At 51.6% G+C, this 23176-nt stretch overlaps 10 protein-coding genes across 10 annotated transcripts; 3 read left to right on the top strand and 7 right to left on the bottom strand.

Annotated features, from left to right (window-relative positions):
* Window positions 1-1864: 1864 nt before the first annotated feature.
* BKA67DRAFT_159856 (uncharacterized protein) lies at window positions 1865-3354 on the top strand. The gene is made up of 5 exons (XM_046095165.1): window positions 1865-2542; window positions 2597-2786; window positions 2838-2944; window positions 2994-3112; window positions 3160-3354. Exons 1-5 carry the CDS (start codon window positions 2182-2184, stop codon window positions 3331-3333), a joined length of 951 nt encoding a protein of 316 aa, XP_045960821.1. The 5' UTR covers window positions 1865-2181; the 3' UTR covers window positions 3334-3354.
* A 540-nt stretch (window positions 3355-3894) lies between these two features.
* Window positions 3895-4128, bottom strand: BKA67DRAFT_513912 (ubiquitin-related domain-containing protein; the record flags this gene model as incomplete). The annotated part of the gene is made up of 1 exon (XM_046097611.1): window positions 3895-4128. A coding segment is annotated over one exon (234 nt), but the record flags the coding sequence as incomplete, so codon positions are not given.
* Window positions 4129-6234: 2106 nt separating this feature from the next.
* BKA67DRAFT_654912 (uncharacterized protein) lies at window positions 6235-7983 on the bottom strand (the record flags this gene model as incomplete). Its single annotated transcript, XM_046106642.1, has 1 exon — window positions 6235-7983. One exon carries the CDS (start codon window positions 7981-7983, stop codon window positions 6235-6237), a length of 1749 nt encoding a protein of 582 aa, XP_045960819.1.
* A 1546-nt stretch (window positions 7984-9529) lies between these two features.
* Window positions 9530-10025, bottom strand: BKA67DRAFT_159830 (uncharacterized protein). The gene has a single exon (XM_046095164.1). It carries the CDS (start codon window positions 9888-9890, stop codon window positions 9588-9590), a length of 303 nt encoding a protein of 100 aa, XP_045960818.1. The 5' UTR covers window positions 9891-10025; the 3' UTR covers window positions 9530-9587.
* Window positions 10026-10160: 135 nt separating this feature from the next.
* BKA67DRAFT_654911 (uncharacterized protein) lies at window positions 10161-11999 on the bottom strand (the record flags this gene model as incomplete). Its single annotated transcript, XM_046106641.1, has 1 exon — window positions 10161-11999. The coding sequence occupies one exon, from the start codon at window positions 11997-11999 to the stop codon at window positions 10161-10163; it is 1839 nt and encodes a 612-aa protein (XP_045960817.1).
* An 844-nt stretch (window positions 12000-12843) lies between these two features.
* BKA67DRAFT_590551 (ribosomal protein S2, flavodoxin-like domain-containing protein) lies at window positions 12844-13888 on the bottom strand (the record flags this gene model as incomplete). Its single annotated transcript, XM_046104600.1, has 3 exons — window positions 12844-13103; window positions 13165-13613; window positions 13719-13888. The coding sequence occupies 3 exons, from the start codon at window positions 13886-13888 to the stop codon at window positions 12844-12846; spliced, it is 879 nt and encodes a 292-aa protein (XP_045960816.1).
* A 618-nt stretch (window positions 13889-14506) lies between these two features.
* Window positions 14507-15550, top strand: BKA67DRAFT_531844 (uncharacterized protein; the record flags this gene model as incomplete). Its single annotated transcript, XM_046099438.1, has 2 exons — window positions 14507-14558; window positions 14634-15550. The coding sequence occupies 2 exons, from the start codon at window positions 14507-14509 to the stop codon at window positions 15548-15550; spliced, it is 969 nt and encodes a 322-aa protein (XP_045960815.1).
* Window positions 15551-15692: 142 nt separating this feature from the next.
* On the bottom strand, window positions 15693-17369 carry BKA67DRAFT_159770 (putative vacuolar ATP synthase subunit D). Its single transcript, XM_046095163.1, has 5 exons — window positions 17233-17369; window positions 17083-17171; window positions 16104-16999; window positions 15967-15978; window positions 15693-15919 (listed from the first exon to the last, which is right to left on the bottom strand). The coding sequence occupies exons 1-5, from the start codon at window positions 17262-17264 to the stop codon at window positions 15836-15838; spliced, it is 1113 nt and encodes a 370-aa protein (XP_045960814.1). The 5' UTR covers window positions 17265-17369; the 3' UTR covers window positions 15693-15835.
* Window positions 17370-17719: 350 nt separating this feature from the next.
* Window positions 17720-20142, top strand: BKA67DRAFT_159644 (uncharacterized protein). Its single transcript, XM_046095161.1, has 5 exons — window positions 17720-18273; window positions 18332-18423; window positions 18583-18707; window positions 18770-19690; window positions 19730-20142. Exons 1-5 carry the CDS (start codon window positions 17951-17953, stop codon window positions 20063-20065), a joined length of 1797 nt encoding a protein of 598 aa, XP_045960813.1. The 5' UTR covers window positions 17720-17950; the 3' UTR covers window positions 20066-20142.
* Window positions 20143-20550: 408 nt separating this feature from the next.
* BKA67DRAFT_159653 (cytochrome P450 6A1) lies at window positions 20551-23036 on the bottom strand. Its single transcript, XM_046095162.1, has 4 exons — window positions 22550-23036; window positions 21805-22333; window positions 21213-21699; window positions 20551-21055 (listed from the first exon to the last, which is right to left on the bottom strand). Exons 1-4 carry the CDS (start codon window positions 22888-22890, stop codon window positions 20865-20867), a joined length of 1548 nt encoding a protein of 515 aa, XP_045960812.1. The 5' UTR covers window positions 22891-23036; the 3' UTR covers window positions 20551-20864.
* Between the last annotated feature and the right edge of the window lie 140 nt (window positions 23037-23176).

Below are 23176 nucleotides of genomic sequence, written 5' to 3'. Positions count from 1 at the left end.
ACTTTGTCAGGTGGTGTTAGTAACACTGACTGCACGATGTGGGAAAGCAGCACGGGCGACGTTAGCAGCAGCTATCTTTGTTGATCCCCCTGATCATCGGTCGGCAGGTTTCCGGAGACGGCGGCTCTTGAGACAGGAAGTTCACTTTGGTCGACTGAGATATACTTGGAACCCACGGCGACCCATGTCTATTTGTTGCGTGAAGATCCATTTATTCTCTCGTCTCTCGGTTCTAGTCAGCCTGTTACCCACATCTCTCTAGAACTTTCAACAGCTCATCAAGAGTTACAGTATACATCCATGAGAACCGTAGTGGCACTTTAGAACCTACAAGTTCAGGTTATGAAATTACTATAGGTAGAAATATTCACAGTATAGACATATCGATATACGAACACAGAGTTGACTTATTCTTGCCCCGATAGTGAACTACTCACATTTTCGACGATTGGCGGACGACTTGGATGGATGCAAACTGTAAAGTTGCGTATGGTCGTGGTTGTGTTTAGTAAAGGCTTGAACTTTAATCTTGTTAGGTTTGTAGAGGGTGGCATCGAGCGAATAGATTCATGCGATGGCAAACGTATATGAGCTCGTAGTAGGGCCACATACTCCCATTGCATTCCCAGAAGATCGTTTGGAGGCGTGAAGGCTTTTTGTTGTTACACCTGAAGACTGTAGTGAACAACTCTCACATGGACTTACTTGGCATTGCTAACAGAAATGTGGGGAACAGGCGGCTATACAAGCACCTAGAACACCAATTGTATTGAATTACTCTCGGTGGCCATGTTCATGGTCATCCCCCGACCAGGGCTAACCGCATCTCTTGGCGACCCTGGATATGCTTACAATTTCGCAACATGTGGGGACAATGGCGAGATCAAACAGTATGTCTGCTGCTTCGACATGCTCGAGTTGTGGACTTCTTATCAAAGTAGATGGACATGCGAGAATACGACTTCTCAGAATCATGAATACGCCAAGTTTGTGGCGTATGTGTCTTGCTATCACCCCTCATGCTCGGCATAGACCATAGATGCTTCCATAACAGCAGATGTGGAACCCGATGTGATTATGGCATCTTGGACTTTCATTAAGACCTGGTCTGTAGATAGGTCTCAATATGTTCATGAATCGAAGCCTTCTGATCGTCCTCAAGGTTTTAACAGGTATCCATTTGCGTGCTGATCGCGACTATGTGCATATCGGGGATTTGTAGGCTACACATTCTTCCTCTGCCTGACCGTAGGAAATTCCATCTATGGTTAAATTACCTGCCAATAACCTACCCATATGGGTACTCGGCGGGTAAAGATTTGTGAACGGATTATAAGACGATATGTGCACGGTGATATAATCCATGCACTTGTAACTATCTTGATTGTTACAACTCGAATTATTTTTTTAATGTCATTATTTGACATTACACAAAAATATATCTGTGCCTTGGCACAATCCCATGCGTGGGATTTCCGAAGTGTAGTTCTACCCACACCGTGGCCTGTGCTCGCTTGCAGCATCTGAGGCATCAAAAGCAAGCCGCAAACCACCAAGAGTGAGTGCACCTGGAGCCGCCCTACCCATCTAATTCAGGTGCTAAAGAGAAAACATGTACGGACCACCGCCTGAGTAGTATCAGTATCTATCACAAATATTTGTGCACACAATTACGGTAAAGTTGTTCTAGACTCGTCATTCAAGCCTGAGTATGATACTATGGATAACGTAAACCTGGCAAGTCGTGATTTGAAGCACACAGGTGTTGTTGGTGGTCTCTTTCCAAGGACATATGTACTCCATGTACAGTATTAAGGTTTCAAGGGTCCCAGAAGCTACGGCCTCTTTTTCAGGCGTGTTCCCACCCAATCCGTGACACACCACCCCCCACCTGCCTCATTTCCAGCAAATGCACTCAATCTAAAAGCAATTAAATTTCGAAGTTGTCCGTGTGCAGCACGAAGCACGCAGCACGCGCTCCCTCCGTTTCATTCACTTTTTGGCAAGCTGTCGGATCAACCTTGATACAAGATTCATGTACTGTTATACATCAAAAACCCCTGGAATTATACCCAGCATAGCGTGAGAGGTACTCTAAGCAGTATTACAACAAAGGATAACTCCCCACAATCACGCATTGGGCGGCCACCGTTGAGAATAGTTCAAGTGTACCTACTCAACATGTTCAACGAGGACATCCCTGGCGTTGAAGTCGGCGTACAAATCAACGGTGCTAATGTCCAGGAGTACGATGCTCCTGATGCTGGCGATGAAGATGAGAACACCCCAACGCTCACCAAGTACGTTGAATGTATCGATCAGGCTCTCTTCGGTGTTATGTTGCAGATCCACGGTGACTATGACTGGGACGAGATGCCACATTGCTTGTCGCTCAATCTTCATGTTGACGGACACTTCATAATGGGCAAGATCTTTAGAAAAGGCGATCTACTTCCTGTTATCGTCAAGGGACGAGAAGAGCCTGAGCCCGGAACTGACAACTGGCTGCTGCACAGACTCCAGTTCACATCTATTAAGACAGGTCAGAGGGGCCCCCCGTCTGCTCTCACGTCCGGTCACTAACGTGTAGTCTCAGTCGACGACGCAAAGAAAGATCGCGTCGAGAAGGATATCAAATTAGCCAATAATCTCGGTATCATTGAGGTTCGCGTCGAACGTGGCACTGATCTTGGCCGATCATCGTACAAGGGCGCTCAGGTGGCAAACAAGAAATTTGAGCTTGCTGAGAAGTCACTAAAAGGCAAGGCTGTCTCGCACGGGACTAGGTATGACCAAATGATCTCCAAAAACCAAGTCGGGAGCTGATCCATGTTCAGTCTTGGCGCCGTCCAGCAGACGTCGAAACCAAATTACATCAAATTCGAGCGGCTCAATGAGGATGACGGCCCAATCGCCAAATTTCGTTTCCTTTACAGATCGCGAGGTACTGCTACCAGTCCATGCATGACCTGCATATACTAATCTTATAACAGACGCTTTGAAGCGAGAGTTGATTATACCTCGATCACCGACTCCTCCTCCTCCCGCCTTCGCTGCTTTGACTGAAGCCGATATGCGCCGACTAGCCAGAGAGCGATTTGAGCAACTTCGTGTGAGTTGAGATTCACCTTGCAGTGTGCTAAACACTAATCCTGCTAGGACAATAATGTCAAGAAGGAGAGTAGTCGTCCGATCAAGCGGGAGTTTGGCGAGGTGTTCGACCTGACTCGGGACGAAACTCCAAGAGGAAGGAAAGGCAAGATGACAAGACTTGCCTCCGGTCAGAGGGTAGAGGTGATCAACCTTAGTGATGATGGTGATGATGATGACTAAACTAAATCTTTTGACGAGGCAAGCAACGAAAACAGGGACAGTCATGCTGGCGCAGGTTTGGTTGCTAGAGGCTGGCGTACGGATGCTATTTGATACCCGTGTAATGAAAAGACACAAGGATTGCTGTATTTACATTTATTTGCATTGGTTGCTATTCGATCAATTTCATCAGAAGATTTCAACACACAACGGTTCGTTCTTCTCTGGGCACGGCTTTCTTCCGAACCCATAAGTTCGTGGCGGCTGTCTTCCCGCAAATTTGCAATGACATGACTTCGCTAAAGCATGAAAGCCATCTGATTTCCAACAATGATCCTACCAAATCAACTGTGGGTGAGAAAAACTGGCATGTAAAATTACTGTAATATGTGGTCATGGATTCATTGATTCTTGGGGTTCTTGGATCATAAAGAACACAATTAGCTTCAAAGGTTGGAATTGCAATGTCCGTCAAGGGCAAACCTACTGGCTTACAATGCTCCACAACCTGAGACGAATAACTAAAAACAATAGTCCCAAAGGACATGACTTTTCAGTCTGCGCGGTATGGAATGCGGGATCTCAGTCGTTGGTGCCAACCTCCAAGTCCAACTGCCTGCCGTTCGAGATCTCGTAGTCTGCCAGCGTGATCATATCCTTCAACGGCCTCTCCCCCTGCTTCTGCAACTTGATCTCTTCGGGCTTCCTGCCTATCCTCGAGGCCACCAGGATCTTGAACTGTCCGACCGTGTCAGACGGCAGACATGGGATGCCGACCTTTGTGCCGAGACGGTCGTTGACGTGGACGACGATAAAACCTTGGTTCGCCGCTGCTGCCTCGGGCGCCGGCGCTCGCTTCGGCGGCCTCGTCGTGTCCTCCCTCTCGCGCCTGCCGCCGTCGCGCCGGCCTCCATCACCTCTGTAGCTGTTACCACCTCTACCATCACCACCTCCTCGGCCACCTCTGCGGTCATCCCCGTCATCTCTCGGGCGCCGGCGCGGCGATCGCGATCGGTTTCTATACCCTCTGAAGGAACTGCCGCCGCCGCCGCCGCCGCCACGGCGATCATCGTCTCTCCTGTCATCCCTATCCCTACTGTTGCTGTCGTCGCCGCCTCGCTTGTCCTTGTACGCAAACCCGCCAAAGTTCTTCTTCTTGGGCCGCGGTCTGTCCTCCCTGTCGTTGCCATCGCCGCGCCTGTCGCCCCTGTCCCTGCGGTCCGCGCTGCGGTCCCGGTGGTCGCGACTGCCGTGCGCGTTGTTGTTGCTGGTGTCGCGACGTCGGTCTTCTTGTCTCCTGGGCGAGCGGCTGCGGCTGCGGCTGCGTCTCTGGGGGGTGGGGAGTCGCGCGCGGGGCGCTTGGCCGGCGGTGATACTTCGCCGTCAGACATTGCGGTGAGTTGTGTAGAGGAGGGGGAAGAAAAGAATGTTGTCACGACGGTGGTTGCGATGACGTTGGTGTTTAGTTTTGCGCGTTGCGCAAGTAGTGCTAGTCTAGTAACAAGATGCTCCAGGCCCAAGGAAGGAGCTTAGCTGGGGGCTGGGGTGCGGATTTTAGTGGAGAGACGGGCATATAGAGCTTTCGGCATTGAGTGGGGACTCTGGTTTTTACCTATACTCGTACTCAATTGTATGCCGGCGATTTCGCCCAAAGCTCGTGTCGGATTAAATGGTCTGCGATTCGAGGCGGTGGTCATGAGTGATACTTGTGTTTGTGAATGGATTACTAGTAAAAGATGAAATCACAATAATAAGCTTTTTCCTTTTTCTTTTGGTTCATAGTGTCTCCATATGTTTTTAACATGCCCCGTGGATAATAGCCTTCTCCTGCGGTACTGAATATACCATGTCTGCTTAATTGACCTCAAGTGATGGACTAAATCTTGAACAGTTGACAATTTCGGTCGCGAGTACGCCATGTTGCGCTTTCCAGCATATTGTCGGCAAGAGAACAAGGTAAAGATGAACGAATCACCCTTGATCCCTAGACCAAACACTCCGTTCTTTGTGCCATGAGAGCAATATTGCCCTTTGTTCTTCTCATCTTCTGAACGGCGAGGGTATGGAACAATCTCATTCAGACAGCCCCAAGAAGCTGAAACACCAGGAAACATATGAAATGCGGATCTGTGCCTGTTCAGCTAGCCAAATTTCCGAAGCATGGACAGTAGTCAGACTACGACATCCTCGACTAGTCTAAGCCTTACACGAAGTCATTTTCATAGCCACCACCTGACCCAGGACCAGAGAGAAGAAGAAGTCTTCAGCCAAGGCCGCTCGTGTGCGCTGGCTTTATCTGATGGAGGTCCGACGATGACAACGATGATGAATCTCGTTCAGACAAACGTCAGCAGTCACGGAGCGGTTCTCCTGTCTCTCTCTCTCTCTCTCTCTCTCTCTCTCGCTCCCGCCACGCCGCCATATACTGGTTACCGGCCCATGGATACTATGTTACGACTTTTTAAGGGCGATGGCGGCAAATGTACCAGATTGTATCCAAATTGGTGTCGTCAAAATCGTTAAAGCTAAGGTGTGATGGAATTACATATGGTTTATTTTATAGGTTGTCTCCAGTCACACCATGCACATTCTTTTGTCACAGGCATAGGAAAGAGAACATAAATAAACTGCTTCTGTATTATTGCGGTACAAACTCTTCGGGCTGCAGCAGTACTGAACCTTAGCATTTACAAGTCTCTTCGTTCAGCGTCAACGTGTTTAGCTCGAATAGCATGTGTCTACCCAAGGTTCCCCCAAAGCACAGCTCCGATGTTCCTGTATCCAGGCCTCCAGAATCCAATCCCCAGAATCCAATCCCCAGAATCCAATCCCCAGAATCCGACCCCTGCATCCAAGCCTCCAGAGTCCAACCCATGCATCCATGCCTCCAGAATCCAATTGTCTTCTCCACCCCGGCCAAGGTTATTCTCGGTCGTCCAGATCTGTCAAAGGATTTGTCTCCATCAGCCCTTTGACGTATTGAGTCGCTAGGTTTTCGGGAAACCCATACCGATCATAGAAGATCGCCGTCAGTTCTCCCCAGGGTATCTCATCGATTTCCCCTCCCTCTACATGCTTCACTAGCACACAGCTTGACTTCGCACGCAGGAGGTCGAGCGTGTCCAACCAGGTTCCGCTCAACAGTCTGCAGTTCTCCAACTCGATGACGAGTCCGCCACTTGTTTTGCTGAGAAAAGACTTCAGCTCGGTGAAATGAAAAGTGCAGTTGACTAGTTTCGCGGACTGTAATGCTGGCCATGACTGACAAGTAAGGGGGTGTCCCATACTGATCTCGTTGCTGTGGATGTTGTCAACGTCAAACAGTGAGGTGTTACCCATGTTGAGAAACAGGGTTTCTAGATTGTGTCCGCTGAGTAGTGCTGTGAGGTATAGCTGAAATGCAAGCAGTTCTTCGGAGTGCCATGGTTTGAAGTCCGTGTCGCGCTGGGGAATGACACGAATGCTCAGACGCTTGAGACCTTTGGATGCACAAGCTAAGCGTTGAGTATCTGCGTGCGTCAGATCCAAGGCGGTACTGGGAGGTTTTCTGATTGCAACTGTCATCTCGTTGAGCGAAATGACGTCGTCCTTGAATAGGGCTGCTGGCAGCTCGTGGATGAGGTCGATAGGTATATCTTCCCTTTCTTCCCAATTGACTGGCTGGTTCCATGCTCTAAATAACAACCTTGGGGTATCCAGCTGGTCCAGAAATTTCGTGCGATATTTGACTGGGAGATTCATATTTCTCTCGTTGTCGTGGATCGTAATGCGCTGAATGGTGGGTATACGGGCCACGACCTTGGAAATTCCCTCCACAAATATACCATCTTCTAATAGCCATTTTTGTACTTGATATCTCTCTGTGTACTCTGAATGGGCTTCGCGAAGGGCTTCCACAAATTCCGAGTATTGTCCACCTGGCTCTGCCTCTGCATTGTCTCGCACAAACTTGTCCAGTGAGTGTCTTATATGGTGGCCCTTTTTCTCTAATAGTTTGGACGATCTGGAATCAAGATGACTTAAGATATCAAGGTCCCAGTGGAATACGGTGTCGAGATCATTAGCCAGATCATCCAAGATTATGCGAGCATAGTTGTGGATGTTGGTGGCGACCTCTAAGCTAAAGTATGCTCCACGCACCACCAACTCCTGAACCCCAATTCTGATGCTGGTATGACGGGAGATCTCACGCAGACGAGTCACTGAATCTGGTGTGACCCACACGTTGACAGACTGCAGGAGAAGATGAGAGCTAGCACCACAGAAACGGCGACTGGTCAGGCGCACGTTGCTGATGTTCTGAGAGCCAGCTGGCTTCAACGTATGGGGATGAACGATCTGGCTGTCAATTTCCTTGACGTGCTCGAATATGTTGATAAGAAGCTCGTCAGGTAGGTCGAATATGCCAAGTGTTCTGATCATTGCGCGAGAGATGTTATTGATTTGTTCTCGGAGGGATTGCTGCAGTTTGTCGATCTGGTGCTTTGACTCGCTCAAGCCGTCAATAAAGGGCTTGTAGTCGACAGGGTAGGTGGGACCGACATTCCAACCATCATCGTCATTGATCTTCGTGTATATGTTGATTTGATCCTCCAGATATTGTGCAGGCTGATCTAGCTGTACAAGCCTACGGTATAGCTCTTCCAGAGAAACTTCCACTGGGGATTCCATTGTGGTAGAGATAGGTATCTCAGATGGACAGAGCTTTGCCGAAGTCTCGTTGTTTCTTGTGAATATGGAACTCAAGTAATGAGATTAAAATAAATGATGGGCGTGGGTGGTAGTGACGGAAGTGGGATGTAGGAGGTGGAAAGTGGAAGGTGGTGTAGTAACATGTGGCTGCTGGTCGAGCTTAGATGCGAATGCAATGATCTTTGCCAATACTCAAATTTCGAAACGTATGAAAAATGTGACAAAATGAGCTTGAGCCCTTTTAGGCAGCAACTACAACATAATTGTGAATAGAAACAATGCGTTGCTGTGGTGCTTTCGTTGGATGGTTGCCGTGGTAGGTATAGGTAAAATATGGTTAAGACGATTCACTTTTAGAGCAGCTGCGCTATTGGATTGATTTGCTATTTCGAATGCCAGTTGCTCCGTTGAACTCTCTCTTCACACAGCTTCATATCAGATTACTCCTCATTGGAAAGTGTATCGCGTTTGCATCAAAGTCCCATTTATAGATTGTGCTGATTTTCTACTACTAATTACGTCGGGGGATCCCTTTCATTCCACAAGAACGGTTTGGCAAACTTTTGTTATGATTTCTACCTGAAGGTCCACGCTGTCGGTGACATGAGCATGAACAGAGTCTGAAGTCCTCACAAATGAGCATTTCCACTACGTAATACATATATAAATTTGACTGCCAAGTGTGTCGTCGTACAACTACCTGTCCGGTTCTCTCTCAAGCGATGCTACCGAAAGTTAAAGATTGCGAGCTGAGTAATTCCTTGCAAAAGTATAATTAGTAAACTCAGATTACTCCGAAAAGCATCTCTTTTCATAGTCGTTAAAATATTTTAATGTCCTTTGTGGTGATGAGAACGATATCGATTAGTTTCTTCCGCGTCACATGAGGTCAACTACCCAAGTCCTTACAAGAACACCCCAAACTATCAGGGCCAAAACATCAAAGCGATTATCTCGCGAATCTCTCTAATAGTCATGGATGAGAGCTGCATGTCAAAGATATGCGAGCTGCACGTCGATTTGTGTATCATATCTTTCAACGCGCAGAAGTAACTCTGTACACTGATTTCTTCGCCTCTACGCACTCACGAACTCGGAACCAATCATGATCCACGTATAATGAGACGCTTACGTATGACCCAAATGGATATCTTTCCCAATGAACATATTTTTTGAACTCCTTACAAATCAATTCCGCCTAGCTGAAAATAAGAGAAATTGAGCTATAGCTTCTCCAGTTTCGGACCGTCGATGAGCAATGACAAACAGGTGGTGATACTCATTTGCTATTTCTCTCTACAATCTCACAGTTTCGATGAACGACAGCACAGCCTTTTGAGAATGAAGGAGTTCTCATTGTGTGGCCAGAAAACTGTAGATCGTTCAGTTCTGCTGCCAAGAGGCCTAAGTTCAGTTCCAAATCTTGCTAGAGCCCGATATACCGAAACTTCCTGTGCTCATACTTGACGGACTCAAAAAAGCAAAACCATAGCTCATACGCTAGGACTAAAGAATTACGGTGGCATGTGCACGGTCAAAGGTGGTAGTTCTATGAGAGAGTTGTGGTCATGTTCAACTTTTTTTTATGTCGCTCGCTCGACCAAGTTCCTCTCGAGTTTTGAGTTGCACAAACCGTAAACCCGGCTTGTTACTTTAGCAACCACGAATGCGAAAACACAGGATAACATGGCGTCAAATATTCTGGCCAGACCATTCTGATATGTGGGTTCAGTGGGCGCTTCGCATTGTTGGCAATGAAGTCGATAAAACGAGCATTTGGGCGAGAGGTCCTGTTTCAACGTTGTTATCACATTAAACTCGTTTAGAAGGTGTAGGATACTTGCCATGACTACGATGATCGGGCATGCCGGTAATAGGGAAACCATGAGCTTGCGCCGTCGACATGTCCGCAGGTGATATCCCTTCTCATTCACATTCCTTTAACGATACTAAGTTTACAAACTGCATATGGTGGCGCAGATCAGGCGAAGCTGTATAACCGGGATATCTTAACAGCTCACAACCAAAGCCGTTCCGCAAAACTATGAGGAGTTCCCCGTACTGGGCGACTAGTACTTACAACGGAGAGTTGTGCATCGAGTAGCGCAATCTAGCAGTCTTTCTTAATCGATGCCACGATCATCCGGTGTTTCAACTTAGTCTGAATTGTCTCGAAGTGGATTATTTTTGATGCGTCGACGAATGTAAGCCGTAGCCCTATTGCTATTCGGGCGGCTCATGTCTCGCGCAATAAAGGCACGGAGATACTCAGAATCAGAGTTGAGCCAACCAGTGTGATGGGTGACTTCAGATGCGAAGCCGCAGCATCTCCGCAAGATGTCGAGAAGGTCTTCCCATCGGCCGGTGATCAGGTCGAGGTGACAAAGTGCGACGTTGATGCGTTCCTCCTTGAGAATCAATCGTCCGGCGGTATCGTACTTCTGTAGGCCGCATCGTGTCTTGTGTATGAACTTCTTGAATTCGGAGAGACGCAACGGAATACCGTCAAGGTGGATCGTTTTTAGCTCCGGCCACGATCTCGGTGCGGTGAGCAGGTTCCCTAGGCTCGCAGACGGCGTTGCCCTCTCAGCGAGAGGCGGGACTTTTAGGGAAAGGGTTTCGACTTTACGAGGATTCATCATGATGGATATGTATTCCAGGAGGCTGGCGAGCTCATGTGGTATTTGGTGGGGTTGCAACCACGCCTCGCCACCTTCATGCGTCACTGCAAACGTGAAGGACTCAATATGTTGAGCGGCGCACTCCAGTGCGTGGCGGTTGCTGTCATTGACCTGCAGTTCAAAACTTTTCGGCGCAGATACGCTAATATTGAAGTTACGAAGATAGACCCCATCGTTCGAAAGGGCCAGGGGTATAAGAGTCAGAAACTCGGTTGGTGGTACTTCAAGTTCGTCACCCCAAGCATATCCCCATGATGTCGGTCGGAGCATCAGTGACCGTAAAACGCTAGCCACAGAAGCCCCCTCATCGGGGTGTGTAAATATCCGTGTAAGGAGGGCCCCGTCATCATTTTTGAAGCATCTGGTATTGTCGGCGATGCGCATCCTGTTCACCAAGGGCATTTTTGCGAGAGCTGACGCAAGCATGCGTGAGAAGTTCCCGTCTTCCCAGAGTTGACGCTGCTTGATTTCGCGTCTGCCGTATTGTTCCCAGGTCTCTGCAAGGAGCTTGTGATATGAATCGTCCCCAGGAGTATCTAAGAAGCTTCGGATCTCGTCGCTAGATTCTTCCCATAGCCTGATTATATATCCCACTTGACTCATTATGCTAAGAGCCATCTCCCGTGAAGAATCATCCTCGACACCCACTTGTTCCGTGTGCTTCACATAAACCAACAATGGCAATCTCGCGCCGCCCAGATTATCCATTGCCAATGATTTAAAAGCTGAAAAATCCGCCGCGAGGCGATGGCTGTAGTAGTACACATTGACCTGCACAGATCGAATCCCCCTTGAGATCAGGGGATGTTCAGAGACTTCAGTCAGACGAACGATACTGGCTGTCGTGAAATCGACATAGACACAGTTCATGAGTAAATGAGAACTTGTCTCGCAAAAGCGTCGACATGTGAGCCGGATATTCTTGATATCTTCGCAGTTGCCGTTTTCAACTTTCAGCTCGCGACGGTTGAGATCAAGTTGCTCATCACGGACATGGCCAAAAATGGCCACGAGGAGCTCATTAGGTAGATCTAGGACGGTGGTACATCCGATTCTTGATCGACTGATGTCATTGATAGATTTTCGCAGCCTGCCTCGCTCGTCATGAACACTGGCGAGCCCCTCCAAAAGCAAGCCAATTTTTGTTGCACATTCTGCAGAGGCGAATTCGTTGGATATACCGTTTGCGATGTCTATTTGACGTTTTCTGATATGTGGTCGGGACTCCGAGTGTATCTCATGCTCTCGAAGCTCCAGTGCAGAGAGCCGCCGGTACAGTCCGGCAAGATCCACGTCACCGCCCAAGTGTTCCATATTCTGTACAGATGAGAGCTAATGTGAGAATGGTCTTCCGATTCCTTGGTATCAGCTCCAAGCATTCCGGCCTTGGCGGCTCAGGAAACGTGGTTGAACTGTTTGTTGCGGATGTACCGGCTTCTTGCTTTGCTGAACCGTTCCTCCATTCGATGTGAGCAAACAATAGACACTCAATGAAGATAGAGGCTAGGAGCTGTGTAAGCGTGTAATCATTGAGGACAGATGCTTGCGACAGTCCATCTACGAGCTCTTGGAAACCGGGACTAACTAGCTTTCAATTTTCGGGTAATTTACGGAGCCTCACAAAACTTTACAGCACGTCCCAACCAAAACGCAATATACTAGGATCTACAACACTTAAAGATTGCTCGTATAAGGCACGAGACGAGAATCCCCAAGATCAAGGCTCTATGTCATGATATGTCCATCATGAATGGCATTAACTGTTAGTATCATGGCTTACCTGCACGCTTCTAAAGCAGTGGCACAAAGTACATTTACACTATAGACATATGTTTGCTTTTCATTGATGCGCTATCAGAAGACAAGGTGGAATAACGATCAAGTCCATTCCTTTGGCTGCACAGGGCATTCCCTCTCTCCAGACTGATAAATGAGAGTAACCACTGCCACGAACAGCGGAGAATCGAATTATACGAATGGCTAAGAGTATCTTTCCCTCATTAGTGCAGACCAATATTCCCTTGATTTCCGATCTTGCGCCACATCCATGAGTTTTTAGGTCGGTGTTGTTGCAGAGCGGCAGTGTTTACCATTGAACCTCTTGCTGATTGTTGGCAGTAGGTTCCTCATTACCTTGGTCACCGGCAGCGTCGCGAATCTACCACTGGCTGTCCTTGGCCTCGGTGGCACCCCACTCACCAGTAGGAGCAGGAGCAGCAGCAGCGTTGCCCCACTCATCGTTGGCACCATCCCAGTTACCGCCCTGAGCACCAGCAAAGCCGGGAGCGGAAGCTTGCCAGTCACCACCGGACTCGTTGAAGCCAGTGCCAGTGGTAATGGCAGCGGGACCGACCTCATCGACACCAGGGACCTTCTCCTCCTCAACCTTCTCCTCGGCCTCAGCCTCGGGGTCACGGTCTGAAAATAGGTTAGTCTGAGTTTTGTGTAAGGGGGCATTATATCGAATAGAAGGACATACAGAAGTACAAATCGACCATGACGTCCCAGGGGGTCTCGCGGTTGTAGATGGTACCACGGAGACGGAGGACCTCACGGGCAAGCATCCACCAGACGGTACCAATGGCGTGGCGACCCTTGTTGTTGGTAGGGATGGCGCAGTCAACGAACTCGGTAGGGGAGTCAGTGTCGGCGAGGGCAATGACGGGGATGTTGACGTAGGAAGCCTCCTTGATGGCCTGGGCATCAGTGCGGGGGTCGGTGACGATGATCAGACGGGGCTCCTTGAAGGATCGGGTGATGTAGTTGGTGAATGAACCGGGGGTGAAGCGACCGGCAATGGGGGTGGCACCGGTGTGAGCGGCGAACTTGAGGACAGCACGCTGACCGTAGGGACGAGCAGAGATGACACAGACATCGGCGGGGTTGTCGATGGCGGCGATGATGCGGGCCGCGAGGACAATCTTCTCCCTGTCAAGTCGCAAGGAATATTAGCCAACTGTCGCACCGATTTGAACGTTTCGACCGCGGAGCAAAGGGGGAGCAAAAAAAAGAGAAGACAAAAAAGGGACATACCAGGTCTTGCCGACGTTGATCACGTTGACACCATCAGCACGGGTCTTCCACAGGTAAGGCTCCATGTGCACCTGAAGGTTGCGAGAACCAAGGTGGGCTTGAGCGGCCAGGAGCATCTCAATGTCCTGGGAGGTGGAGTTGAAAATCGCCGGGAGGTTTTGGGGAGCCATCTTGATTGATTTGGGTGCGCGACTGCGGCGTACTGGCAAGATGGATGTTGTTGGTGGTGTGCGTGAAGGACAAGAAAGTGAAGTCGAGTGCAGTCGCGAACTTTTCTGGTGACCTGAAGCTATTTTCGACGAGCCCGCCAACTTTTGTGGGCAGGGTTTTTTTTTCGCGTGGATTGGTTTGGCTTGGGGTCAGGAGCTAAGGTGGGGCACTTTCTGCCGCTGCTGACCTGCAACGTTCAAAGTATACCTACGGCTGGACAGACTGAGACGACAAGATCCAACCCAATCTTTGCTAAACTCGGGGAAATCATGGCCAATCGAGCCATATTGCTACACGAGGGCAGTCGTAGCACATTACTGGATTATACCATAGCAATAACTGGTGGTTGGAGTGGATGATTGGCAAAACTCGGACTCCCACGGATACTGGGACCCGGGAGCTGAGCATCTCCAGACGCAAGCCACATGTGGCACCTCCAGCTGTGGCGCACGCTCTGCTATCAAAGCTTGGCAAAAAAGATATCCAACTCCCAAGTCGCAATGCAGATCCAGCAGCGTTGGCCGTCAAGGGAAATTGAAGCATTGCATGTGAGGAGCATTACCGACTAGAACTTCAAAATGCCGCCCCGGGTACCACTACCAAGCGCACAGCGCTTCGGCGCACTCAACCGTAAGCTCGCTGGATTTGCTAAATAATCCCTGATATAAAAGCTCAAAACATGCTGATCCATTGGACCCCGTGCAGTATGTCTGCGGCCGGCGCCTCAAGCAACACCCTCCCTCCTGCCCCTGACCCAAACCGCCACCCTCACCACCAAGGAGAAGAAGCGCATCGCCAAGCAAGACCCCTACCGCTGGCAACAGATGCAGCAGCGCAAGGCCGCCCACGACACCATCAAGCAGCGCCTGGGCACCGAGCGTCAAGCCGCCTTCGGCGACCCCGTCCGCGGCCTCCAGACGCCCTTCATCGAGTCCCTCGACTCGGCCGGCCAGGCCCCCTTATCCCGACCCTGGACGGACGACGAGGGCAACCTGGTCGAGGAGCCGCACGCCCTGCCCACGAGCCCTGACGTGCTCAACAACCTCGTGTCCCGGGACGAGCTCGACGACGCCATCCGGCACGCCTACATCCTGACCAAGCCGCTGACCGAGGCCGAGGGCGCCGTCGTGGGCTCGGGGTCCGGTGCCGGTGCCCGTGACCTGGAGGCCGAACACGAGCGCAACCACGCCACGGCCGTCGAGGCCATCAACCGGATCGTGCACCTGGACAACGGCTCGGCCAAGGACCGGCTGCACGCCAACGTGCGGCGGATCGTCGACACCTTCGGCAGGCACAGCACGGACCTGGAGCTGCGGCCCAGGGCCCTGGCGCGGGGTGTCGAGGAGCAGGAGAGGCCCGTCCGGGGAGGTCCCGACACCGGGTCTAGCGAGGTGCAGATCGCCATCCTGACGGCCAAGATCAGGGCGCTGGCCAACGAGCTGGAGAAGGGTAGGGGATACAAGGACAAGGTCGGCAAGCGGGATCTGCGGCTGCTCGTGCACAGGAGACAGAAGCTGTTGCAGTACATGCAGCGCAAGGAGAGGGGAAGCGATAGGTGGCATCACCTGGTCCAGACCTTGGGACTGAGTGAGGCTACCTTCAAGGGGCAGATCACCTTGTAGGGCGCTTCTGGCCAAGAGGTCAGTGTATATTGAACGGGAAGCACACGTGTATCATACGAGCATGGCAATTCAGAGAGCCAAAAGGACACTATTATTTGCTTTTGTACAATACAGACAAGCTCGATTCAAGAGCTACGACACCACCATCATCTTCTAATTGTTTGAATGCCAAATAGCGCCGCGGTAAACTAACAAAACCAATCATGCTTCAGGGGGTTCCGATAAACAAACTCATTATGCTACAAAACAGCAGATATACACAAATACAGGGAGGGTTCGGTGCCACTAGAAGACGCTGATGTAATTGCCAATCCTCTCCTTTTGGTTCTGAGCTATGCACTCAGCAATCCACGTGATGTTGCGGATCTCCTGTGATAACTCAACATTAGTCACGGGGTTTGATACAGCTACCTTACCATAGGCATTGTCTAGACAGCTGAATATGGTCGAACAAAACCGATTGGGGCCAACAGGGGTGGGGGTTTGGGTTTGGGTTTGGGTGATGAAGAGGTGGAACTGGAAGTGGTGTTTCGGGGGAAAGAAAGGAACGTACCTGCTCCCTGAGCTTCACCCAAGCGTACACGATGGCAAAGGTGAATTGCCTCGTAAATGCATTCTTGCTGATTTGCATCTCCTTTTCGTAGAACATGTCCTCCAGACTCCGATGGTCGTTTCCGCCAGAGCCACCAGCCATGTTGCCGGGCCCCGAAGGACCACCACCGAGCCCTGCTGCATCGAAGAAGTTCTTGTAGTCTCCGACTCCCTCGACAGCCAGTCGCACGCCCTCGAAGTCGTCGGCGCGCGACAGCATAAGTGTGCCCTCGGGGTACAAGCGACCAAAGGACGGGTACAGCTTCTTGCGGTCGCCCTTGCTAAGCTCTGTGCCAAAACTGTTGAGTGTGATGTTGATAGCGCGACGGTCAGCCTCGAACTCGAGGATCTCGCTCATAACCTCGGCGGTAGGTGTTCCGGCCATGTCGGGCTCCGTGTTGACGAAGTTGTGGAAGTCCTCGAGGTAGTTCTTGTACAGGGTGTTTCGCACAATCTCAATGTTGAGCTCATCGAGATCCTGGTGCGATAGCGAGCCCTTGAAGAAGGGAGCTAGGGGAGTCTCGATGAGGACGCTGTTGTAGAGTTCCTCGATGTTGGTGGCGACGCAGAGGACGGGCATGGTCTCGAACCAGCCAAGCGGGTGGCAGCGGTCGAGCAGCTCCCTGGTGTCGCGTTCGTGCAGGGTCCCGGTGATGAGCAGGGCGACATTGTCGATCATGTAGCCGTAGGTCAGGTAGTCCATGAACTTGGCGAGCGAGCCGACAGCGTTGGCGCGAACATATCGGAACTCGGAGACAAGCTTGTCTGTCGTCTTCGCGGCGAGGCTTGATGTGGAAGGGTTGGGAGGCAAGGAGCCGAGGAAGTCGCCATACGCAGGGCCGAGTTGAAGCTTGAGGTCTGGGGTTCCCAAGTCAGCATGCATGTTTACGACGGCGCGAACGAACGAGTAGACTCGAGGGGTGTCTCCAGGAGACGCATACCGTCAATGTTCTCGCACTGGGTCAGGTTGTTGTAGTTGGAGCTGGTGAGCAAGCTGTTGCGATATCCCCGAACAATACCCTCAATGTAGCTAGGGATATGCGATTAGTGAGCTGCAGCACATGGGTCGTTCGGAAGACGGAGTTGCCTACCCATTATTGACGTTGAACAAAAGACCCTCCATTTTGGCTACTACTTTGTGGTGTGATTTGCTGAGAATGTGTTGTCGTGGAAAGAGTGCACGCAATCCCGGATCGTTGATCTCTGGTCTTTGGTGATTGCCTGCTTCTGCTTCTGGCTGGCTGGCTGGATGACTACTGCCAGCTGGACTGCACTGCAAGCTGTCGCTCTCTCACCTGCAAAGGAGGGAAGTTGACGTCGACGTTGACGCTGGCTAGCGCTGCCCATGCCCCACTTTGGGGACCCAAACTGGCCTTTCTGCCCTCCGGACTGGCTCGGCTGGCGGACTGGCTCGAGAGACTGGGCCTCCGCCGCACTCACTCGCTGGACTCGCTCTCCCAGACCCGCCAGTCCCAGAGGGGTCTAGACTGCCAGGTGCGTGCATAGCAGAGCAACATGAGTACAAAGCACAATGAGATAATTCTGCCCAGCAAGACCGCCTCGTAGATAAGGCTATCTTATTCGCTCTCACAAAATGCAAAGCGGGTCTTGGGGGTTCTTTGCTCGCGCCCCACTGTAAAAGTTGAAAAGCTCGTCGACACAATTGAGTATCAATTGCGTCCAGCTAACCACAGGCCGTTTCCTTCTTTTTTCCCCCAACATCCCAGACCCTCCCATCAGGTCACCAGGAAACATTTCTAGGCCGAGCAGCAGTTATATTGTAGTTGTACAACTCAATTGCCTGTCATCATGGGTCTCTTCGTGCTTGCAGAGACGCCTGCCGGCTACGGTCTGTTCAAGGCCAAGGACAAGAAGCTCCTCTCCAGCGGCGATGTCGCGTCCCAGCTCACCACCTCCGAGGCCATCAACTCCATGTTGACCCTGAAGAAGATGGTCAAGTTCGAGGATTCCGCTCAGGCCCTGTCCGAATACTCTGCCATCACCGAGGGAAAGGTTACACCCATGCTGCAGCAGCTTTTGGACGAAATCAAGGACGAGAAGAAGTCGCAACTTGCCGTCGTCGACCCCAAGCTCGGAAACGCCATCAACGTCCTTCCCGGCCTTTTGATCAAGTATGCCCAACCCCCCACACTGTGCTCTCAGACGCCCTCGCTTACTCTTGCTTCACAGACCTGTGTCCGACAGCTCTACGAACGACCTTTTCCGAGCCATCAAGCAGTACCTCCCGGAATTGTTTCCCGAGCTCTCTGAGGACTATCTTGGTATGCGACTCACCCCCCGACACCCTGATCATTCTTTTCAACCACCATAATTCTATGCCTCAGAAGATGGCCTGAGGCCAACTCTGTCTCCCCCCCCCCCCCCCCCCCCCTCTCTCTCTCTCTCTCTTAATAAATGAAGCGATACTAACCTCTTCCCAGGCAACATGGCTCTGGCTCTGTCCCACTCCATCTCCCGACACAAGCTCAAGTTCTCTGCCGACAAGGTAGATGTCATGATTGTGCAGGCAATCAAGCTTTTGGACGATCTTGACAAGGAGCTCAACGTATGATACTCCCAAGCAACATCCCTTTTATAATGGAAGGATAAACTAACTGGGATGGATAGAACTACGCCATGAGAGTAAAGGAGTGGTACGGATGGCATTTCCCCGAAATGGATCGAATTGTCAACGACAACCTCGCTTATGCCCGTATTATCATGGCTATGGGTACTCGCGACAACCATGCAAACGTCGATTTGTCCGAGATCCTGCCAGAAGACATCGAGCAACGTCTCAAGGCTGGAGCTGAAGTCTCCATGGGCACAGAAATCGGCGAGTTTGATCTCGAGAACATCAAGCTATTGGCCGAACAGGTCATCAGCTTTACCGAGTACCGTCAACAGCTGTCGCAATACCTTACTTCCCGCATGAAGGCCATCGCTCCCAACATGACCGAGCTTATCGGTGAGCTTGTCGGTGCCCGCCTCATTGCCCACGCCGGCTCTCTCATGAAGCTCGCCAAGAGCCCTGGTTCTACCATCCAGATTCTTGGTGCCGAGAAGGCTCTATTCCGTGCGCTGAAGACCAAGCACGACACTCCCAAGTATGGTCTTATCTACCACGCATCTCTCGTTGGTCAAGCAACTGGCAAGAACAAGGGAAAGATTGCTCGTATGCTGTCTGCCAAGGCCGCTTTGGCTCTTCGTGTCGATGCCCTGTCTGAGCTCCAGAACGAGGGCGCCGACGGTGGTGATATCGAGATTGATGACGACGAGAGAGCAGAGCTTGGCATCCGCTCCCGCATAAAGCTCGAGAACGCTCTCCGCCGACTTGAGGGCAAGCCAATCCAAACCAAGGGTAGCAAGATTGCCCCCAACGGTACTGGGTCGTCCAAGTTTGAAGTCAAGCCGACAAGAAACTACAACGCCGACGCCGATGGTCTCACTACCTCTGGGAAGCCCTTGATCCAGGAGGTTGAGGACACGCCTATGGCCGATGCCGAGGACGATGACTCCGAGGACGACTCTGAAGCCGAGAAGCAGAAGGCTAAGGAGGCCAAGAAGAAGGAGAAGGAGGCTAAGAAGGCTGCCAAGGAGAAGAGGAAATCCGGCGCAACTGAGATCGCTCCTCTCACACCCAAGGCTGATGCTGGTGCTCTCTCAGAGGCCGATTACGAGCGTCTTGCGGCCAAGGCCGGTATTTCTGTGACCAAGTTCAAGAGGAAGTATGAGCGTGGTGATGTAGAGTTGGGCGCTGACGGCACACCGTCAGTCGTTAGCAAGAAGGACCTGAAGAAGAAGGCCAAGGAGACTGAGGCCACTGAAGAGACTAGCAGCAAGAAGAGGAGGCATTCTGACGCCGCCAACGGAGAGACTCCCAAGGAAAAGAAGAGCAAGAAGGCCAAGAAGGAGAAGTCGTAGACAATCCAAAGATGTCTACGTTTCTGTGGTCCATTTGTATAAAAGCTTGCTCGCTCTGTCTTTTGGTTGTTTTTCATCATCAAATCTTCACGGATACGGCGTTCAGGAGGTGGTTGGCTGGACATACCATTGTTTGCTTACAGGAGTCATTTCACTAGCTACTGCATATGAAAAGACGATAACTTTTTATTTTGGCCGCATCGTGCTTGCATTGCTTGAACCGAGAATGTCTCGGAACCTGAGTCGACAAGTGCTGTTGGGTAGCATGACCAGTCGGCACGCTCGGGTCAGTACGCCTCGCATTCCAACTTGTTCTGTCTAAACTGCTCGGGTCTCGGCGCAGGAGTTGTGGGGGTGGCAAATGTCCGCTTGTGTATTCCCTGGCCACGCACCGATCTGTGATGGTTTTACTCATGCATGATGTCCGGACGTATCCCGACCCGGGTGGAGAGTTCCGTTGCCATTTAAACTCTGACAAGAATTATATTCATAACGAAACACCTTGGTATCATGTGACCGTTGTTGCAGACGCGCCCCCCGCCATTACATAGTAATGGAAGCAAGCCCGCATCTTCGCATCAATACATGACCTGCTCCTGTCCTTGAAGGCCAGGTTGAGTCTGCATCCTGTGCCCGGTTGACTGCTAACACAAGCTTTCACATTTTTTGAGGATTCACGTGCGAAAGCCGAACCAGATGACCTGGTCGTCTATTTTATTGAACCTGAGCGGGACACTCCGTCGGGGGATCCTGAATGTTATCCAACTCAAGTATTCCATAATCGCTATCGTGTGTACAACTAATCCTGCCGCCGCCTATACCGAACATACGTCGTCTTCGACGGCTTCTGCGCCTGGTTCTGGTTTCTGTCCACTGGCGGCGGGGCCTCCGAGGTCCGGTTGCCTTGCGCGTCCGAGAGCTCAAAGTCGTACTCTGCGACAAAGTATGCGATGATCAGGGACATCTCGAGCTTGGCGAATTTCATGCCCACTGGCGTCATTTGTTAGCTGACTTTTTTCACCCATCATAACATACGGGGAGTCTTGAAACATGAAGAGGGGCTTCTTGGGCAGAGGAAAAGTTTTTTCCACCCCCAATTTTAAAGAAGAAGAAGAAGCCAAATATGACATAGATAAGACAAACTCACGGCAAGGATGCCTCCCACTACCCCACCCCAGATACGAATGGGGGATCTTCTTGTCCTCGGCACGGTCGGGCATATAGCGGCCCGGGTCGAACCTCATCGGCTCGCTGTAGATCGCGGGGTCCATGTGCACGTCGTCGAGCAGATACGTCGCGAACGCCCCGTCCGGGACCACCCCGCCCGTCTTGCCGATAGGGATGTCGGCGCCCGTCGTGTTCTTGCGGAAGCTGGACCCCGGGATCCCCAGGCGGATCGACTCCCGCAGCGACAGGTCGATGAGGCCGAACTCGCTCTCCCACGCGTCCAGGCTCAGCGTGTCGAGCACGTCGTAGCGCGATTGGGAGGCCGAGGTCCGGTGTCTGGCGATCGCGGCGTCGATCTCCGCGCGCACCTTTGCCTTCCATTCTGGGTAGAGGCAGAGGTGGAGCGGGATCCAGGAGGCGTTGATGCCACTGTTGACCTGCCCGGCGAAGAGGGCGCCGAGTTCGAACTGTTACGATATGAGCATGAGCCCTTCCTTGTTTACGCGAAGAGGCCGCCAGAGGCCCTCCTAGGTGAATGAGATACTGGCACCGGTCACGCGAGAAATACTTACAGATACAATGTCCTGCGCGTCAGCACCCTGCTCGATCAGAAACTGCAGCGCGTCCTCATGCTTGGTGCCGGTCCTCTGCCTCTCCTTGACGAGCTTGTCGAAGACCATGTACAGCCTCGCGCCGTTGTACATGCGGTAAAGGTGCTTCGGGGTGGGCAGCCACGGGAAGATGATGCGGAGGTTTGAGGTGCTCCTCTCGAACGCCTCGAAGATGCCGAGCGTGTAGCTGAGCATCTTCGGGTCCTCGACGATCTCCGTCGCGCCCACGGTGCGCATGGTAAGCTGGTAGACCAGCCGGTACATGTCGTCGAAGGGGTTGAAGACGCGCCAGTCGCTGCCGTTGGCGGAGCGGTAGGTCGGGGAGGTATCGAGCGCCTCGCACATGGCGCGCGTGTCCGAGGTCAGGAGGTGGATGTTGCGCACGAAGTTCTCCTTTTTCAGCAGGCTGATGAGGGACTTGTTGAAGAAGGTGGAAAAGTCCTCCATCTTGGCACTATTGGCCGGCCCGCCAGCAAAGAGCTCGCCAAATCTAGTATCCAAGTGTCAGTCCTGATACGTCCTCGTCGGGTTTTGGACATCGCAACACCACCAAGGCCCGTTTCTACTCGGCCGATCTTCGCACAGAGCGAGAACACCGCATAGAAAACTCACCACTCAAAGGCGCAACATCTCTCCTCGGGCACCAACCAAGCTCCAATTACCATCGAGCATATACAGGAGCAAAGAATAACCTCTATCAACTTACCCAGCGCCAAAGTTGAAATCCTTATTATCAAAATACGTCCTCCGACCCTCCTGGCTATGCAAAGCCACGACCTGCTTCTGCCCGACATAGAAGCTGAAATCATTGCCCACCGAGGGGGATCTGAGGGCGTCATTCATAAAGTCGGCGCGGGCGCTGAAGAAGCGCAGCGCGCCAAAGAAGGGCACGTCATCCTTTTTCCAGAAGGCGGGCGCCTTGGGCGGCAGCGAGGGCCGCACGAGGTACTGGTAGGCGAGCGTTGCGACGCCAGAGAGGAGCAGCGCCCAGATGGACGCGGGCCAGCTCTGAGGCGAGAGGATGGCGCTGAGGAGAGAGGGGCTCATCGCTGAGGTACAGTGGATGTGTGTGCCCGCAAAGACCCGAGAACGGTGTTCGGTCAAGTGTTGAAACAGAGAAACAAAAGGGAGAGTGAGAAAGCCCGACGACAGGGAATAAAGAACCAGAGGAAGCTTTGCTGCAGGCGGCTCAGGGACCGCGGTCCTCCGGACGTGTGAGTAAGTGGGCCCCAGGCGGCCGCATACGTCGGAAAAGTGGGCGTACGATCCGGCAAGCTGAATGCCGTTGGCGCTAGAAGCTCAAGTGGGACCAAACCGAAGCAATGAGGATCAT

This window comes from Truncatella angustata, assembly GCF_020726525.1.
Source record: "Truncatella angustata strain MPI-SDFR-AT-0073 chromosome Unknown BKA67scaffold_2, whole genome shotgun sequence".
NCBI classification, from domain to species: domain Eukaryota; kingdom Fungi; phylum Ascomycota; class Sordariomycetes; order Amphisphaeriales; family Sporocadaceae; genus Truncatella; species Truncatella angustata.
Note: the sequence above shows the minus strand (reverse complement) of the source record. Positions and strands in the feature narration are given on the sequence as shown.

Bases quoted from the DNA above. Each gene is read 5' to 3' on its own strand.
- BKA67DRAFT_159856 (XM_046095165.1), top strand. From the start codon at position 2,182: ATGTTCAACGAGGACATCCCTGGCGTTGAAGTCGGCGTACAAATCAAC. The intron at 2,543-2,596 runs GTCAGAGGGGCC...GTGTAGTCTCAG, and splicing joins GTTCACATCTATTAAGACAG to TCGACGACGCAAAGAAAGAT. The intron at 2,945-2,993 runs GTACTGCTACCA...ATCTTATAACAG, and splicing joins TTTCCTTTACAGATCGCGAG to ACGCTTTGAAGCGAGAGTTG.
- BKA67DRAFT_159830 (XM_046095164.1), bottom strand. From the start codon at position 9,890: ATGGTTTCCCTATTACCGGCATGCCCGATCATCGTAGTCATGGCAAGT.
- BKA67DRAFT_159770 (XM_046095163.1), bottom strand. From the start codon at position 17,264: ATGGAGGGTCTTTTGTTCAACGTCAATAATGG. The intron at 17,172-17,232 runs GTAGGCAACTCC...GCATATCCCTAG, and splicing joins TTGTTCAACGTCAATAATGG to CTACATTGAGGGTATTGTTC. The intron at 17,000-17,082 runs GTATGCGTCTCC...TGGGAACCCCAG, and splicing joins CCAGTGCGAGAACATTGACG to ACCTCAAGCTTCAACTCGGC.
- BKA67DRAFT_159644 (XM_046095161.1), top strand. From the start codon at position 17,951: ATGGGTCTCTTCGTGCTTGCAGAGACGCCTGCCGGCTACGGTCTGTTC. The intron at 18,274-18,331 runs GTATGCCCAACC...CTTGCTTCACAG, and splicing joins CTTCCCGGCCTTTTGATCAA to ACCTGTGTCCGACAGCTCTA. The intron at 18,424-18,582 runs GTATGCGACTCA...ACCTCTTCCCAG, and splicing joins GCTCTCTGAGGACTATCTTG to GCAACATGGCTCTGGCTCTG.
- BKA67DRAFT_159653 (XM_046095162.1), bottom strand. From the start codon at position 22,890: ATGAGCCCCTCTCTCCTCAGCGCCATCCTCTCGCCTCAGAGCTGGCCC. The intron at 22,334-22,549 runs GTAAGTTGATAG...CTTGGATACTAG, and splicing joins GATTTCAACTTTGGCGCTGG to ATTTGGCGAGCTCTTTGCTG. The intron at 21,056-21,212 runs GTGAGTTTGTCT...AAATGACGCCAG, and splicing joins TAGTGGGAGGCATCCTTGCC to TGGGCATGAAATTCGCCAAG.